Here is a 16,018-nt window from a genome sequence, read left to right as displayed (position 1 = left end):
TTTAACGAAGAATGGGGAAGTGAGGAAGGCTAAAAAATCAATGCCACCTTCTTAGAGCAGAATATAACATTCAGACCTGTGACACTTTATATCTAGCTGCATGGAATGTTTTTCCATGATCATGCCCAAATTTGGGGGTGGCTGTGTTGTTCTGTATAGCTCTTTATTCTCTGTACATTTTGATCTAATCCCCCACAGGTCTGAGTCAGTCAACAAGCACTAGGGATGCTCTTACACCCAATCAAATACCATATAATTGTTGCACACTGCATTCCTTTCTCCAGCAATGATGGGAATTCATTGCTTGCAACTGTGACAGATGAAATTATGCTGTGTGCTCAGTGAAAAACAAACTGGAGGTAGAACATCATCCAAAAGATGTATAGAGAAATTAGCCCACATTTGTGATCTCAAACATGCTCCCATGAAGGAATGCTAGCAGAGTTCACAGCCTTCTTCCCTTTTCCCCCATAAATTCATGTCTGCTTTCAGCACAAGCAGTACAGACCCACACATGCTCTATCTTAGCGTATGCTGCTGTTCTCAGCACTGGAACTACTGGATTAGAGTTGGCTGAAATGTCACACTTCTGACTGCAACACAGACATGGCCATCCATGACCAAAGGCCATTTACTGAAAGCCAAAAATGCACTCTGGAGGCAGAAAGTCCACAGACGCCTGGCAGCCAAGAGAGGAGAGTGAAACAGTGAATGATGCAAGGAGGTTGCTGTGTCACTGCCATTTAGCCAGAGTTTAAAGCTTTTTCAGAAGAAAAGAAGGGGCAGGACAAGACATGAGAACACCAAGAGAAGCAGCAAAGGGCATGAAGACCACAGCTCAGCAAGGCTGGAAGTCAGATTGTTTCAATGTGCCATGGAAGCTGACACTTCCCTGATGATAACCTCTTATCCAGCAGATATTCCTTGGCTGACTGCACCATGAACTTGTCAGTGTTTCACTTAATAGCCTGCTTGCACCCACTCTCTCCTGTGCACATGAGCAATAAAATGTTCCATGTACCTAAGTTACATCTGTGGATTGGTTTCTTTCCAGTCTCTGTGCTTGGTAAATTTTTTTCTAACAAATTTAACCAAAACCTCTGGGGATTACATAGCCCTACTCCTATAAATTCTTGGCTCATTTTGTTTGCATATTTTACCAAAATATATATTATTGCTTTATGTAGACCCCTGTCATTAATAAATAATACAACTTTTCTTGTGCCTCTTTTTATCCCCCTTCATATTTTCAGACCTTTTGCTGTTTGAAACTCTTACAGATGATTCATTTCTTCACACTTCCCCTTCCTGTAAGGATGGTTTCATATTTTTGATACTTTTGACACATTAGCCTGTTCACTCATCTCAACTCCAACCTCATTATAGTCAACATAGTTATAAATGTAGAAAATCAATGTTAGACAAAATTCAGATTCTATGTTTGCATATTTAGAAGCCTGAAATATTTGGTGGTTCTCAAGGAGACTAAAATTTAATAAGGACAGCAAAGCACAAAAAAACTATAGCAAGAAAATGACAAAAGTGGTTTGACTTAAATTACCTCAGAAAAGCTCTTTTTATGGGTTAGGTGTAACTAGCTCATCAGCAACAACAGACTCAAACCCAGAGCTGCTCAGATCTTTGCAAAACATTGAGGCTTACATTGGATGTGGGCTCTAATCTATCAATCTTGCAAGTAAGCCCACAAAGAGAGACACAAACATTGTATAAACTCTCTGTGAAATTAATTACTTTTCCAGGATCATGACCCAGCTTAGCACATTTTTGCTTAGGAAGAATGAAACAATATTTTGTCTGCTAATGTGCCGGAGTTTGGAGTCTGTTTTTTGTGAACTGTCATCTTAACTGGGCACCATAATGAATTGTTTACATTGTTTTGAAGCAGACACTGAAATGCATTAACCAGCCCAAAAAGGAAGCAATCAAACCTGTACAAGTTTCCTCAATAGAACAAAAAAGTCTTTCTGCCTTCCTACTGGCAACTGTTCTTCAGTTACCCAAAAAAGACCCAGCATGCTTGCATAGTATAGAAATGAAAAATATAGTGCCCTGAGTATTTTTATTCTCTTAAAAACATGGACATAATTAATAATTAAAGTGAGATTTTTGACCTTTGTAAAGTCAGCAAAGTGCGACAGCCTATTTTCAATTTCAGCTGAAGGCCTATGAATCCCATCAATTATTGAAAAGGCAAGAGAAGGCCTTGCTGAGTAAGAACACCACGACACAGTTAGGCCCTGGGCCAGGTACACAGTGAGATACAATTACTGCTTCCATTGCAAACTTTTGGGGAATTTGCCTTTCTCTGTTTGAGTCACGGATTTCCTCCTCCCCCGAGTCCCTAGCAGAATCCAGAGGCTGTACTGCTGAGTGGTTGCTCTGCATTTGTGCCTGGGCAGCTGTGGTGTGATGTGCAGAGCAGCACTCACCGTGCGGTGATGGATCCACTGGCTGTGCCCGTACTCCAGGGTCCCTCCCAGCTCCCGCGTCAGCTGGCTCTTGTCAATGTAGCCATGCAGATCAGAGACAGAATTTAACATGATGATCTGAAAGGAATGCAAACACACTGGACTGAGAGAAATAACGAGCTTTTCAATCATTGTTCCTAGGATCTGGGTTTGCCTGAACATAGATGACCACTGCAGTTCCACCAGAGGCCATCAGTTCTCATTTTGCATTTTCTCATGCCATGGTCACAGTTTATTTTCCCTACATTTTGCCTTCTCAATGTGTACATGGACATTTTTGAACTAACCTTGGTTTGACATCATCTTCCTCCTTGCTGGGCTGACTCATTTTGCATGCGCATCAAAAGCAAAAGTACGGTATTCATAATGCTCACACAAACATCCATAACATAATTTATTCTCTAGATAACATTTATTTACAGAGAAATGGAGGCACAAGCAAGTTAAACATCTTCTTCAACACAAACCACTTGATCCAGGGAAGTGCTGAAATGAAACCATTGAGAATAAGATTTTTCTTTCCGTTTTCTGATTTTTTTGGCACTGTATGTTCACTGAATTCACTGGCATTTTTCCATTTAAAATCATAATGGAAGAGAAAGGAGAAATACACCTAGATCAATTATTTTACTTTAGAATCTCCTTACCACTAGACTTGCTTGAAGAAAGCCAAACAAGATTTGAGTTCAGCTTCAGATAAGCAGCATTAACTTTTGGCAACCTCTGTAAATTTGTCAACACAAGTGGTTACACAAGTAACACTCATTTATTGTTGTTCCAACAGCTAGAAGATTTGCCAGGATTTCAGCAACAGAAGAATAAAAATTTGAGCACAAATGATTAGGAATTTTAAATAAATAAATGTCAAAAACATGTCAAATGTGTTACTTGACCCTATTTAAAGAAAGCTTAAGTGGCTCTGCATGTCAGCAGGCTCCAATGGAGCATGGTAAATACGCTGACAAACACTGTGGACAGTGAGATGAGTGCAGATATATGGAGACAAGAGGATGCATATTCTAGGCTAACAGTGCCCTAAGAAAAGCCTCAAGAACAAACTCAAACAAGTTTTTAGCTGATCTTTGTTACAGAATCTTTCTGGAATAATTCAGCTTGGTGGGAACCTCAGCTCTCTAGTCCAACTTTTTTCTCAAAGCTATGTCAGCTGTGAGATCAAACCAGGTTGCTCAGGTCTTTATCCACCAAAGACTTAAAAACATCCAATGATTGAGATTGTACAACCTCTTTGTACAGCAGACCAGCAGTCTGGTCTGCTGCCTGATTGTCTTTGTGGTGAGAAAGTTTTTCCTTATGTCAAGTCAGAGCTGCCCTTGTTTCACTTGATGTCAGTTATTTCTTATCCTACCACCACACACAAGCTGGCTGCAGTGCCCAGTAACCTGGAGGGACTGGAAAGCTGCTGCTTTGTCATATTAACCCTCCTAAGCCTTCCCTTCTCCATGTTAGACAAGCACAGTTCCCTCAGCATCTTCTTACAGAGCACATGCCCCAAGTCCTGACCTTCTTGGCTTTCCAAGATTACTCCAGGTTAATGTTTTTCTTGTACTGGGGGAACCAAAACTCAGGGTGCTCTCAATGTGAATTAATTAGAGCCAAGTAAAGGGGGATAAGTGGTTGTCTCAACCTGTTGGCTATGCTCCTGTTCATACTGCTCCTGTTAATGCAGGATGCTGATGGCTTCCCTTGCTGCCAGGCACACTCTGGCTCAGGTACAGCTTGCTGTCTACCAAGTTCCCAGCTCCCTTTCTGCAGAGATGCTCCCCAGATAGGCTACACTGTGAATCATTGTCAACAACAAAACTGTTGTGTTGTTGGAAGGGAAGACCATAAGTTATTTCTTGAGTAAGAAAATCCTTGTGGAAGGAAACTCTTTCCCAGTTGCAGGACTTTGCTTTGCTCCTTTGGTATATAAAAAATAATATGCTGGTCAGCCCATTCCTTGAATTTTTGTTCCAGTGGCCCTGTCTTGGAGTTTACCATCTACTCCTCCTGATTTAGTGTCATCTGCACACTTGATGACAGTGTAGCCTGTTGCCTCTTCCATGTCACTGATGAAGACATCAAACAGGGCAGGTCCCAGCAGGTATCAGTAAAACTCTCCACTTCTTGCCCACTTTCAGGCAGAGTATGGCCCATTACCATTACCCTCCTAACCCATCATGAAACTGGTTTTTAAAAGCACATGTAGTTGTCCATCCATCCAGACTTTAACCTGACTTGGATACAAGAATGTAGTGGAGGATGCATCTGGCCCCAGGGACCCATACAGGCTGAAAATTCTCAAGTAGGCCCTCACTCTGTTCTTTTTCACTTCCATCACTTCATCTTCTCCTTAACCCCTGTCTTTAAATGCAGAAACAAGGAGACTTTGTTGGTGAAGAAAGTTGTGGCAAAGAAAGGTATCTCAGCCAAAGTTAAAGGAAAAACTGTTCCTTGAATGTGTTATGAAACACTGTTCTGTTATGATCAAAGCAAGAAAGTTCAAAAAGCTGTATCATCTTGAAAAGGCCTCATACTGGAACATAAAGTCTATGCACTAATTCTGAATTGGAAATCACATTTGAAAAAGTAAATCTTAACTGCTTTGTAGCTCTTCCCCATCAGAGATGTTGCTGGCAAGTTGGAACTCTTCTGATACTTCAAACCTCACTGAAAGCACAGAGGTACACTGTCATGCAGTTTCCTTTTAGGAAGAATTTTATGTTTGTTTTAACTTGGTATGCTCAGCATGAGCCACTAAACAAACCTATTAATATTGCCAGCTATGGTGCTACCCAACAGGGTGTGGGTCTTAACCATGCAAGCATTCCTGCAGGAGAAAGCCTCTGAGCAATCCAGCATCCATCTAAAAACCCAGTCTGAGAGAGCATTAGCATCTCCCATGCTGCTTGCCAGACAGGAGACAGCCACAGTCTGTCAGCTGGGGAGTGCAAAGAGCAGCAGTTTAGAAGAGAGGGGTCAGTGTGGAACATGGAGCTGTGGGAGGGCTGCTTCTGGATGAGTTAGGCTGTCAGAAAGAAGTCACAGACTAAAAAGCTCAAGCAAGTATTTGCTATGGACAGATTGTTCAGACTTTTATGTATGTTCTGAAGATGCTTTAATTCACTTCCTATGATGGGAAGTTCCTTGGGTACATCTCTGAGTGTTCCTTTTGAATTCACAGATTTTAATCTCATATGAACACTGCTGTGTCTCCTATATTCCTATATCTTGATCCTGGCTAATGATGTCTAATCAAATCACTATCCCAATAGAAATTTACCTGATGAGGTTTTATTACCCACATTTGTATGTCAATGTGATATAAATCCTGCATTTCCTTTTTGTGTCTGGTTGGTTATTGCAGCCTTTATTTCCAGCTCCTGTTTGATCTTCTGGTTTCTACTCATTCCAGTATTGACTTAACCCAGCAAATCTATTTTACTGAGCATATTTACAATCTGATAGGTCAAATAAATTATTAAACAAATGTTTCCCTAACAAACAGACACAATATTCTTGGAACTCCTTTTGAATGCTCATATCTTGTCCTGACTCATAGTTGTGATAGAAAATGCCACCTATCCACGGGCCAGTTACAGCATGAATGTTGTCATAGAGCCAAACACACAACACAAGCAAACAACATGCAAACAATTTAAAAGATCATGATGATATTGAAGGTAGGTACTGATCCCTAATTCCTTGAGTAAGCACATCTCCAATGGAACAAGAACTCTGTGGTCCTGTTCTCCTGCTTGGCATTTAGGATGCTGCTTTCAAGGAGGACAAACAGATATTGTTCTCAGTAACTTCCCTGCTCTGAAACTGGGATATGCAGAACATGCCCAGATGATATTTTTAGGATGGGCTGCAACAGGAGAAAAGTCCCTCCAGAGAGAATTACAGATCCCAGGAACTTAGAACATCTGTAGTACAACTCCAAGTAACTGAGAATAGCATCAGACATATGTGGGCAGCCTGTCTATAAATCTGACAGGCTGCCTGCAGATATCTGGGCTGGAGGCAGCAGGTGTGTCATGCTCTTAGTTTTTGTAAGGCTGCTCTCTAAGAGCTCTGTGGACATACCCAGGATGGCTCAAAGTATCCAAGATGACCCCAAACTAAACCGATGTCTTGATTTTCCTGCCTGTACGATAAGTTAGCATTTCGTACTTAATGCAGACCCCTACCTAGAACTAACCCCCCTTCCAACTTTGATCCCTTTCAAGTTTTGAAATGCAACTCTGATGTCAAATAAATTGCTAAAAGTATAGGAAACGCTGACTTGTTGGAAAATGCCAGTCCTTGATGAAGTTGTTCCTTTCTGGGCTGCAGCCACTGGTAGAAAGGTTGCTATAGCAACAGATTGTGGCATATTAAATATAGGTACATCCATTTTTTAAACTACTATAAAATATTTTGGTTTGCATTCAAATGTAATTTTTTTCATCAAGTTTGCATTTTACCAAAAAGCCACCCTTACCAAAAGACAGTAAATGTTACCATTTAACCACAGTAACCAAATGTCTATTCATGGTTCCTTTCCTGTATGCACTGTAATAAATAGATGCTGTCTCTCACTTCAGGAGAAGCAGAAAGTGTTTTTAACACCTGAACTTCCAACTTGAGTTTCAACAGAGCTAGAATTTGTTGGAGAAGACCATAAGTATTTTTTAAAACAACATAAACCCAAAAGCAAAATCCAAAGCAGTCATCTGAAATCCCTCCAGTAAAGTCACTGTGGAACACAGTATGAATCTGATCCAGAATGAAATATCATCAATAATCATAATTCAAGTTTATGCATAAAACTTTAAAAAATTTGACACCACATGCAAACATGCAGCTAAAAACAACTCCTAAAAGACCCCTGATAAAATAATCTCCAACTCTTTCAGGATTGATAACCTTCTTCATATCACAGTCTCATCAACCTACACATATGCCAAGTGCATATAAAAATAACTAAAACACAAACTCTGAATCTTGAGGGCATGGGAATCATAAAAGACATTCAGAATAAGCAATGTTAGAGGGACAGTCAGCACTGCCACGGATAACCCATCAAACAGTGCAGAATTCAGCCTTAGGCTTCCACTGCTCTGTAGTCCTGAATACTTATGTTTGTTGCTGGAGTGGGATCCGCCTCTGCCTACATGAAGGGAACATCTCCACTGAGTTAAAATGCCAAAAACTGAGCCACATTTTATAGTTAGACTAGACAAGGGAACGTGTCCATTAAACACTATGAACCATCCACTGCTCTTTGGCATCACCACACAGACCCAGATGAAAGGCCCCAGGTGCCACTTGCAATCATGGGTTATGGGAAATTGCTGAGAGCCCAGAACTGCAGAAATGGAGAAAAGAAAATGCATGGACAAAAAACTGCATGCTTACCGGTACCTTCATTTTAAAGTCATCTCGATAGAGTTTAATGCCAATGTCAGCGATTGCCCTTTGGATAAAGCGGGAGGGTCTCAGGACAAACACCAGCTGCAGGTTCCCTGGAAATGCTCCCTGCAAGAAATATAGAATTCTTAGAAGGCACATTTCTACCTTACAAGGGAATTTTCAGCCAAGTGTTTCCTCACCAGCAGGGCAAAGCAGGTAGGGCTTACTGAATCTTGCTCAGTCCAGCTGCTCATCGCCTCAGCTGGTGCATTCAGCATTTGCTCATTGTCACTGTTTCCAAACCCATCAGGAAGACTGACCCATGTATTTTACTGCCCAACAGGAAGACTGACCCACATATTTTACTGCCCACCCACCCACATGTTGTTTCATGATACAGATTTATCATTCCTGACTATTGCCTTTCTCCCCCAGACCCGAATCCCACCAAGTCCCACTTGCACCACCGCACCAGTTTTCCCATTTTTTAGGCTGCAGCCACTAGAGGGCAAAGCTGGCTGCCCACACTGGACTGGTGAGGGAAGCTGGTAGCACAGATGGGTTCCCCAAGCTGACCTACCTATTCACTCTGCAAAGGGTTTTGAATCTTTTTAACCTCACATATTTTTACACACAGGCAGACAGTCAACATGTTCATCAGATATGGCCCTGCCTGCAACACCCAGCCTACATCTCTCACACTCCTCTGAGCTCATCAGGCATAAAAAAAGAACAATTTCTTGAAGAGAGCAGCAAAAAAGCCTGAGAATGAAAAACATTTCTGTCTAAATACCTTGAAAGAACTTAAAGTCGCCTTTGTCATCCCACCATCCTACACCTCTGTGTGTAAGTGCTTGGTCCTCTCACAGTAAATGCTCCTAGTAAGAGATGTATAAAACCAGCTGCTTGTTTTAGCACTGAAAATCAGTGCCCAGCTCTGACTTTTGCAAATAAGCTATTAAGAATTTCTGACAGAGATCATTTACTACTGTGCAAACACAAATCCCTTGGGATCTATTTCTTTCATAAGCAGGCCACGTCATCCCTCCTCAGGGCACAGAAGGGGTACCTCTTAATACTCCTCTAGGAACCAACTTCAAATTATTAGAATTTATATTGCAGTCAACCCAGAAAATAAGGAATTTGTCCTAATTCAGCAGTAAACAAGGCTGTGTAATTTGTCTCTGCAGCTTCCTCCCTCTCTTATTTAACACTTAGGAGCTGCAGAACCAGGAAGAATCTGCATCCACAGCCAGAAAATGGGAGCTTAAAATGAGCAGAGGAGGCTGTATCGTGTGCTGAAGGTTCAGCAGACAATTTTAATTTCTAGAAGATAAATAACAAAAGCAAGCACTTACTGCTATTCGTGTCAGGGATGCCTTGACTGCACTCCATTTGTCCCGTCGTCTGTCTATGATGATGATGAATCCGATGCTGGCAGCCTCCAGACTGCAAAACAGATGAAATAGGTGTGCTGGGTTACAGGGAGACACTCCTGTTCCAAGGCAGAGAACTGCAGCAAAACACAGCCTCCGTCACAGCACGCTCGGAGCCCATTATGAAAACACAACGTACAGTGGAAAGAATGAATATTTGGCAGAAACGCACATGAAAAGGAAAGCCAGCAAAATTTCTCTTTCCAGCATAAGGCTAGCAGCTTACACAAAACATGAATATTTTATCTGCTGAATCTCTCAGCTGCTGTGCTACTCTGCTGCCAGCCTAGGTGACATGAATAGTTCAGGATCACAAATTACGCTCTGCTCTTTTGAAGACAAAACCCCCAGATCTTTTTTTTTTCCCTGCAAAATTAGACACCCCCCTACAGTCTTCATTCTCCAAGTATGCTGACACCTGACAGGGGCACTGAGCTCCAGGGCATCAGTATCCCCTGACTTGTGTACACAGAGCCCCAGGAATTCTGGTAGGCAAAGCAGAAAATGAAGAGTTCTATTTTGCCAATCACAAACTTGTTCTGGGGTTGCAAATCATTCCAAACTATCTTTTTCAACATATTGGCTAGAATAACAGTTCCTGTTCCTTCTCAGTGCTTTTCAAGGAGGATCTAGGAGGCAGTGATTTGGTGCTCCATTCCACCTTTGTAGACTTCCTAAATACCCCATCCTCTCCTTCCCTCTCAAAAATTCCACTCTAGAGTGCCAGGTTTCAGTGGGACTGCTCTTCTCTCTGCCTTCCAAGAGCACTCAGCATTGGAGAAGCTAAGAAGTACACAGTGAGTGTCCAGAACCTTCACTAAAGCAGGATGGCTCAGTCATCTCAGAACAAACCAGAGGAAGGCAGCAAGAGTATAAATGTCATAATCAGAGGACATAGTGCAATCAAACATCTTATCACAGGTTAAGGGAAAAAAATGGTTTAAAGTATCTCCTTGATCCCTATTCCAATGTCCATACAAGAACCAACTCAGGAACTGTTTCCATGGGTCATTTTATCCAAACTCATGTCAATAATCTACTGAAGACTATCAACACAGTAACAACTCTGAGCTCTTGTAGCAGGTCTGCAGGATCAAAAACTGAAAGCCAAAGTATTGTGCAAAACTGGGATGCCATGTGAATGCTCCTAGTAGTTCATACTGATAACAGGAAAACTCACTGAATTTTCCAATGCAGTATTTTTACAGCATCCCTCTGAGGATTTAAAAAATCAATGACAATACATGACCTTTCCTCTTTAGTAGTGCAATATGCAGCTCTCTGCAGAGAACAGAAAATATGTTTGCAGCAATGCCTCTCAAGCATAGGCAAGAGAATTTATCTGGTTTACCTTTTATAAATACACAAATGTATACATACTCTTCAGTAATCTTAGATATACACATAGACACATCCTTCAGTAGCTCAACAAATATTCCACAGAATGAAATTCCTTGATAATGTTCAAATAAAGGCAACAAAGATATTGTGTGTATTGCAGATGGTTACAGAAAGGGTGAGAGAAACTAAACACAAAAGTGTCAACCCGGGCCCTTCATCTTCAAATGATGTTCAGCACAGCATCAGCTGTAGTCACTGAGATAAGCCAATGGTACTTGTATGTTTGCTTTTTGATGTGGAGAGGTTTTTTGTTGTTTTGCATGTTTGTGGGATTGTTTGTTTGGGGGGTTTTGGGGATTTTTTTCTTTTTAGCTAGATAGGACTGACGAAGTCCTAAATTTAACCAGGGAAACAGAGAGAGTGTCAGCAAGGGATCCTATTTCACCAGCATGCTGAAAGGCCATGCCAAGGGCTGAATGTCATTTGGCACCAAGGGATGGATGCAGGCACACAGCCACAGGAAGAGGCTTGGCTGAGATGGCAGCATCAGCACAAGTGGATGTACAGCTGAGAACCCCCACTCCAGTGTGCATCCAGAAAAAGTTTGTTTAGGAACAAACACACACACACATTCTAACAATTTTCTCAGTGTCAGTACTGTAATATCTCTACCCTCATTATGAAAATGCATTGGGGTTTCTCTAGTTCTCTGAAAAGGAGGGTTTGAAGACAATCCTGAAGAGCAGATAAACATCAGGCTTGCCTCCAAAATAAATTCTGTCACATTTGCCCAATCTACAGATGTCTGGCAGAAAGGTTCTCTTTCCCTGAATGAAATATCTGCAATCAGCAGAACTCTTCCATCCTCAGCTCTATATTCAGGTTTGCCCTTGAACACTGACTTGAGATGTTGAATTTCCTGACCTCTTTTGGAAGGAGAAAAGGACATCTGTTTATCAAAGTACTTAATCAATGTCAAGCTAAAGAGAAAGGAATTCTGGCCATGGAATAAAGCAAGTAAAAAAGGGCTTTCTGGAGATATCTAGTGCATGCACAGAAGTATGCATGTACATACATCATGTTACTGAGTGTCTGTGGATGTGTTTGTATGCAGACTCCTTTGGTGGAGCAGTTGAACCACAGGGAAAATGAATCAGGTGACAAAAGTCTCACTGGGCTGATCTTCAACCCTATCATATGTTTTGTCAGATGGGCATATAAGATTAATTATTCCAGAGGGACTTAGAAAGTTACTAACACTAAGTGAAGTTATCTGCATTCACAGAGCTTATCTCCACAACTAGCATGAACATTATTCTACAGGATATGCAAAATCAGACACTATAAAAGACAGATATTCTCTCTACATTTGCCTGGAAAATTATGTTGATTTTTCTGGTTTACTAAGCTCTGAAGAAGGAAGTATATTCTATGATAAATAGGATGAAGTGCTTTTTAAACTATACCTCTTCTTACCTGATACATGGCCATAACTTTGTAACTCCAGAAGAGTTAGAGACTGTTCTCTCTTCTTAGTCACTTTGTTGGATACCTTCACATCTTTCTTGAGAATTAAAGTAAAAGGTGGACAACTAGCAGTGAAATCACACACAGGAATACTCAGGCTATTACACAGGAATACTGTTATATTACACACAGCCCTATCTAGTACAGTAGTGCTGGCAAAAGTAACAATGCACACCCTTTACTGCTTGCTGAGGTACATGGCAGAGACACTGTGTGTATGGACCAGCCAACTGCAGCTTGACAGGGCTCTGCTGCACCCAAACAGATCCACAGCTTGGGCCTCATTGAGTTTGAACCCTACATAATTATGTCATAAATCACACAAAGCTTGTTGCTCAGGTTCTTCTTCTAAATTAACATCTTTCTCCCTCACCATTTACAGAGACAGCGGCAAGTTTCAAATGGTGATTCAAAAAATGCAGGCAGTCTTTCTAAAAGCACTGCAATAAAGTGCAATAAATATCCTGGAAAATTCACATCCCTTCAGTGTGGCCTGTGATGAACCTAAGAGCCAAACCAAGGTGCTGGTATGCAGAAAATGCACCTTGAAACCCCAGCTTGACCTTGAACAGGTCATTTAGAGCAAACTGAGCAGTCACTTACTCAACACAAGTTCTGGTGATCCTGTCTGTGGAGAGAGATACTACTCACATGTATCTCAACATCTGTAAAATAGGTATATCACAGCTCTCCTGACTTACAAAGTTTTGAAACTCAGTCCTTCATTCTTTGCACATGGCTCTGGGATTCCTCAGGGGAAGAGAAGATAGAAGAGAACTGAAACTGTGTCAAAGCAAAGGTCCATCTAGCCCAACACCCTGACTCTAGTGTTGGTAGATAGTGGCTGCTGAGACAAAGGCAACAGGAAAATGAGAAGGACAGTATTTCTCTTTATATATATTCTCCCAAGTCCCAGCATTAAGGAATAAATTAATTTCTTCAGCCTGGTTTGTATTTGAGTCATTGTGTCCAGCTGCCATTGATGGAGCAATCTTTCATGAATTTGGCTAATTTCTTTTGAATGCATCTGTGCTTTTGGGCATCACACAGGCTGCAGAAGCTCAAAGGGTTTCTGTCTGTCATGTTGACAATGTAACATGCTGGTTCCCCACATGTGACAAAATCACTGGGAATCATCTCCCTGCATACCACGTACAAAGAACTGAAAAACTACTTTTATGGTTTTCTCAGCCACTGCTGCTGTTGTACATACCCTGGGGCTGGTCACCCTCCCAGTCCTGAAGGAGTAAGGAAATACTCAAAACAGAGTTTCCCCTGGCTGAACAAAAGTCCCACAGAGCAGAGTGAAACAATGAAGCTGTTAAGTTCATAGTATGTGGTTTCTCTCAGCTTGCTTTGGCAACCCTTTGGCCATGACTTTGGCAAATACACGTAGGTGGAGCTGTAAAACTTCTCACTCAGACTTGAAGGAGGCACATTTTCTGCTATGATCCTCTGAGCACCTTTTTGCAAAAGACCACAGGAAATTATAAATCGTTGCTGTGCTTTTCACTAGTACAAACAGCCATGGTCTAGAGACAGGATCAGGGGACTGAAAAAATTTTAAGCTCTCTTAGATGAACAAAAAATAATTCAGCAGTCAGGACTTAGCGCATTTCCTCAGAGGAGGGGAAGTCAGTTTGTTTCACTATCCTTATAAAGCTGCAGGCAAAAAGCAAGGAAAACATCCTGGCTGTGGAGCAATCTCCAAAGAAATGAAGTGCTTGAAAGCACATGGTGCTTGCCAGAATCCTGTCAGTGGGGCACCTCACTTGCTTTCTCAGCAAAGGCAAAGCTGCACAGCAAGGTGCACTCAGAGAAAAAGCAGCCATGGGGGCTGTGTAAGTATGTCTCCTTCCTGAAGCAGCCCTTCCCTCATTACATCCAGTGCCCCTGAGGCTTCTCACAAACAACCCCTCTTAGCTCCCTTTGATCTGTCACCTTTGCTGCTGCTCTTCAGATCTATTCCTGTTCCAATTCAGTTCAACCTGCCCTGTGTGAAGCTCTCTCTTCCACGACACAATTCCTAGGGCCTCCAGTAGATTAGGGAAGTTTCATAATGACTGAAGACATGCAGAGGCACTGGTATGTCCTGGTAGCACCACTAAAATCAGTGAGCCATTGGGGAAGCAAAACTCTCTGGGAAATCAACAGAAATTTGTGCTTAGTCTCACCTGGGAATGCTGGTTAGATAAGTGACCACGTTCAGAAAATCATCATCAGGTATCTCACTGAATCCTGCAAATTCTGGAAAGGTTATAATGGGTGCCCCATCCTTCCCTCTTCCTCCTGAAAAAAAAAGAAGTCAAAGTTTAGAAGGTGATTTTATGACTTTGGACAGACTGGTCAGTACTCGAGTGGGAAACACTGGCATATTTGTCCTTGTAAAGCACCCACATCCAGTAATCATCAGCGGCTCCAACCACACAGAAGTTATCAGGGGTTTTCTCACCAGCTTGGGCTCAAAGCTGAGAGCAGACTGAGGGGGCAGCAGCACATAAAGGAACACGATGAAACAAAGCTTTTGTTACAGGTACCTTATTGCTTAGATCTCCTTAAACAGGGTATTAAGGATATTTTCCCTGAGTCTTTCTCCTTTCTCTGCAATTTTTATGTAAATCTACTTTTTGGACCAGGCTCAGGAATTCTCTAACAACCCAGTACTGAGTGTATTTCTGCTGCAGACACAGTTTTCTGAGTCATTCATCACACACAGAGGACTCTTACCCAAGAGACAGCCAGTTTCTGGGCTTCTCTTTACTAAAGAGGAAGCTGTGAGACAGTAAATTACCTTCCTCAGGAAAATATCCAATAAATGATCCCATTAGGAGCATGGGAGTGGGGGGGGGGGGGGGGGGGAAGCCCATTCTCATTCCTTGAAAGCACCCTCTAAAACCCCATAAATAATCCCTGTTTCCAGGCTGCTCCCTTCCACCATTGCCTTTCCCTGTTGATAACCACAGCTGATGCCACAAACCAGTTTCTCCAGTAATTCCTGGCTATTTCTCTGTAGAGTGGACAGTCCCTTGCTAGTCCTGATCCTGCCTCTGCCCTATCCTCACAGCCTCAGTTGGATTATTTAAAATCCTTTCTGGCCAAGGAGAGCTGGAATGCTGTGGAATAAAATGTTTGCACAAGGTAAAACTCAGAGCTCTAAAAGATAGGAATTTTGAACAAGGAAACCCTTTTTCTTCTTGATATCTGGTGACATGGTATCAGCACGTTACCTTCAGCCCCTCTTTTCCTTTGGTTGGTTATTACTTTGATTACATCTGAAAATGACTCAGTTGTGTGAGAACATTCAGTAAACTCACCTTGCTAGGGAGAAAACAGGCCTACAGAGACTCAAAAGTGTCTCAGCCAAGAGGGAAAGCAAGAAAGCCATTATTCACACTGCACTGAATTGGATTTCAAATGCTGAGCAGAGCCACAGCCTGCACATTAACCTCCCCACTGGCCTTGGGGTGATGCCAAATGCTGATGCATGGCAGCTGGGCCTCCAGCTGCACTGTCTGCAGTCAGCACTGATGTAGAATATGCTGCCTTGCAAGTTTGGTCAGGCTTTCCCCAGACTGCTGCACTCTAGACCAGCAGGTACCCAGTTAGGCTGGTTTGCTACAGATTCTCAGTGACATCTCCTGGACACAAACAGTAATAGCCAGGAAAATTTAATACCAAATTTGTCTGCTGTCTCTTTGTGTAAAGCTCAGTGTGTGCCAAGGTATTTCATACTTGGTATCTTGTGAGCATTCACAGGATTTCTGGGCACCAAACTTTCTCATTCACATATTTCAAGTATGTGAATATACTTCAAATGAGGAAGATGCA

General features: G+C 41.9%; 1 protein-coding gene across 5 annotated transcripts in view; it reads right to left on the bottom strand.

Annotated features, from left to right (window-relative positions):
- The window catches only part of MCF2L2 (MCF.2 cell line derived transforming sequence-like 2), a 148,491-nt gene that overhangs the window by 90,744 nt on the left and 41,729 nt on the right, over nucleotides 1-16,018 (bottom strand). For 4 of the 5 annotated variants that reach the window (XM_054282271.1, XM_054282272.1, XM_054282273.1 and 1 more), the window contains exons 3-6: nucleotides 14,365-14,479; nucleotides 9,245-9,335; nucleotides 7,893-8,012; nucleotides 2,451-2,567 (exon numbers count right to left, since the gene is read on the bottom strand). In XM_054282271.1, the coding sequence (XP_054138246.1) occupies nucleotides 2,451-2,567; nucleotides 7,893-8,012; nucleotides 9,245-9,335; nucleotides 14,365-14,479 (443 nt within the window). The remainder of the gene's footprint in view (nucleotides 1-2,450; nucleotides 2,568-7,892; nucleotides 8,013-9,244; nucleotides 9,336-14,364; nucleotides 14,480-16,018) is intronic. The other variant, XM_054282270.1, reaches the window with a different exon arrangement.

This window comes from Melozone crissalis, unplaced genomic scaffold, assembly GCF_028551555.1.
Source record: "Melozone crissalis strain CALT ecotype California unplaced genomic scaffold, PUWL_Pcris_2 ptg000034l_1, whole genome shotgun sequence".
NCBI lineage: Eukaryota > Metazoa > Chordata > Aves > Passeriformes > Passerellidae > Melozone > Melozone crissalis.
This window is presented reverse-complemented; position numbering and strand designations above follow the sequence as displayed.